Raw genomic sequence first — 1,206 nt, 5'->3', positions numbered from 1 at the left:
GGGGACAACAGGAGTGCCATGTTTTCTGTGCTGCAGTCACCAGCAACACCGGGGGCCACACGCTGTATAGCTGCCACATGCCTACATGATGCAAATGTGGAAGGGCCTCAAGGGAAAATCCCATTGGCTCTTCATTCTGTTTTCTCTATGAACATTTTGAAGGCCCCATGGACTCTTCTGGACCAATACAGAAAAGACCATAAACAACAGGTGGCAGGTCAGTGGTCACAAAGAAAGCAGAGGCCGAGACTGATGGCACAGAGGCACAGGGGAACTTTGTCGGGGGACAGAAATGTTCCACACAGGGACTGGGGTGCTGGGTAGATGCAACTCTTCCCGGGGAGCTGCAAGCCATTGAGTCGGACGGTATGGGGGTGTGGTAAAGGAGCCATGAAAGGAGGACCATGTCGGCTGTCCTAGCTTGTTCTTGTAAACTGCTTCCTTTTCTCCCTGGCAGCTTGCACTCGAGCGCGGGATGTCCTTCAACTGCAGACAGTAAGGAATTTGGGGAACAGCTGCATACAGTGTATGCAGTAAACAAGAGCAGTATGGGCTGAGATACGGAACTCTGTCAAGGCGATGTAAAACTCTAGCGTGGGAACAGGGAGCGTATCTAGGAATACTGCCAGTATTGATGCTTTAAAAATAAAAGGCTGTGGTCCTTTGAGGCTGCAGTCTTGTCCCGTCTCTCTGTGTGTGTCTGTTTTATTCCGTCTCTGTGTGTCTGTGCTGCGGTCTTGTATTGCCTCTGTGTATGTGTGTCTGTTTTGTTCTATGTTCATTTTCCCTGCTCAAGAAACCGCAACAGGGTGGGGTGGGGATTTTTATGGTTTGCAAATTACACCTGCTTTCCGATTTGTTTTGCAAAACACAACAGAAACAAATTCTCAGCTCAACCACTGCAACCCGGAAGCTCTTGCAGCAGTCTTACCTGAGATCCTTTTAATGCTTGCTTTCCCCACCAGATGGGGTTGGTATCAACTACGATGACGAGAAGGTTCACTTCATCTTCTGGAAACATGAAGAGCAGCAAAAACAGAGCTCAGTCTCATGACAGTGAACCCTGGCTAACATCCCCAATTAGTACACAGTACCAACTCATGCCTTTAAATGTTCACCAGCCTATACTTTGGAGATGAATACAAGACCGAGTTCTTTTCAAGGAAGCCTGGCGGCACCGTGGTTCCCCATTGGGCTGCTAACTTC

The 1,206-nt window shown here is 48.8% G+C and overlaps 1 protein-coding gene across 1 annotated transcript in view; it reads right to left on the bottom strand.

Moving 5' to 3' along the window:
• Positions 1-1,206, bottom strand: part of GTF2H3 (general transcription factor IIH subunit 3) — a 16,417-nt gene that overhangs the window by 13,473 nt on the left and 1,738 nt on the right. The window contains 1 exon segment of the mRNA XM_045296725.1: positions 932-1,011. Within this exon segment, the coding sequence (XP_045152660.1) occupies positions 932-1,011 (80 nt within the window).

This window comes from Echinops telfairi, unplaced genomic scaffold (assembly GCF_000313985.2).
Source record: "Echinops telfairi isolate 266 unplaced genomic scaffold, ASM31398v2 ScPeMD7_7412;HRSCAF=8450, whole genome shotgun sequence".
Taxonomy (NCBI): Eukaryota; Metazoa; Chordata; class Mammalia; order Afrosoricida; family Tenrecidae; genus Echinops; species Echinops telfairi.
Note: the sequence above shows the minus strand (reverse complement) of the source record. Positions and strands in the feature narration are given on the sequence as shown.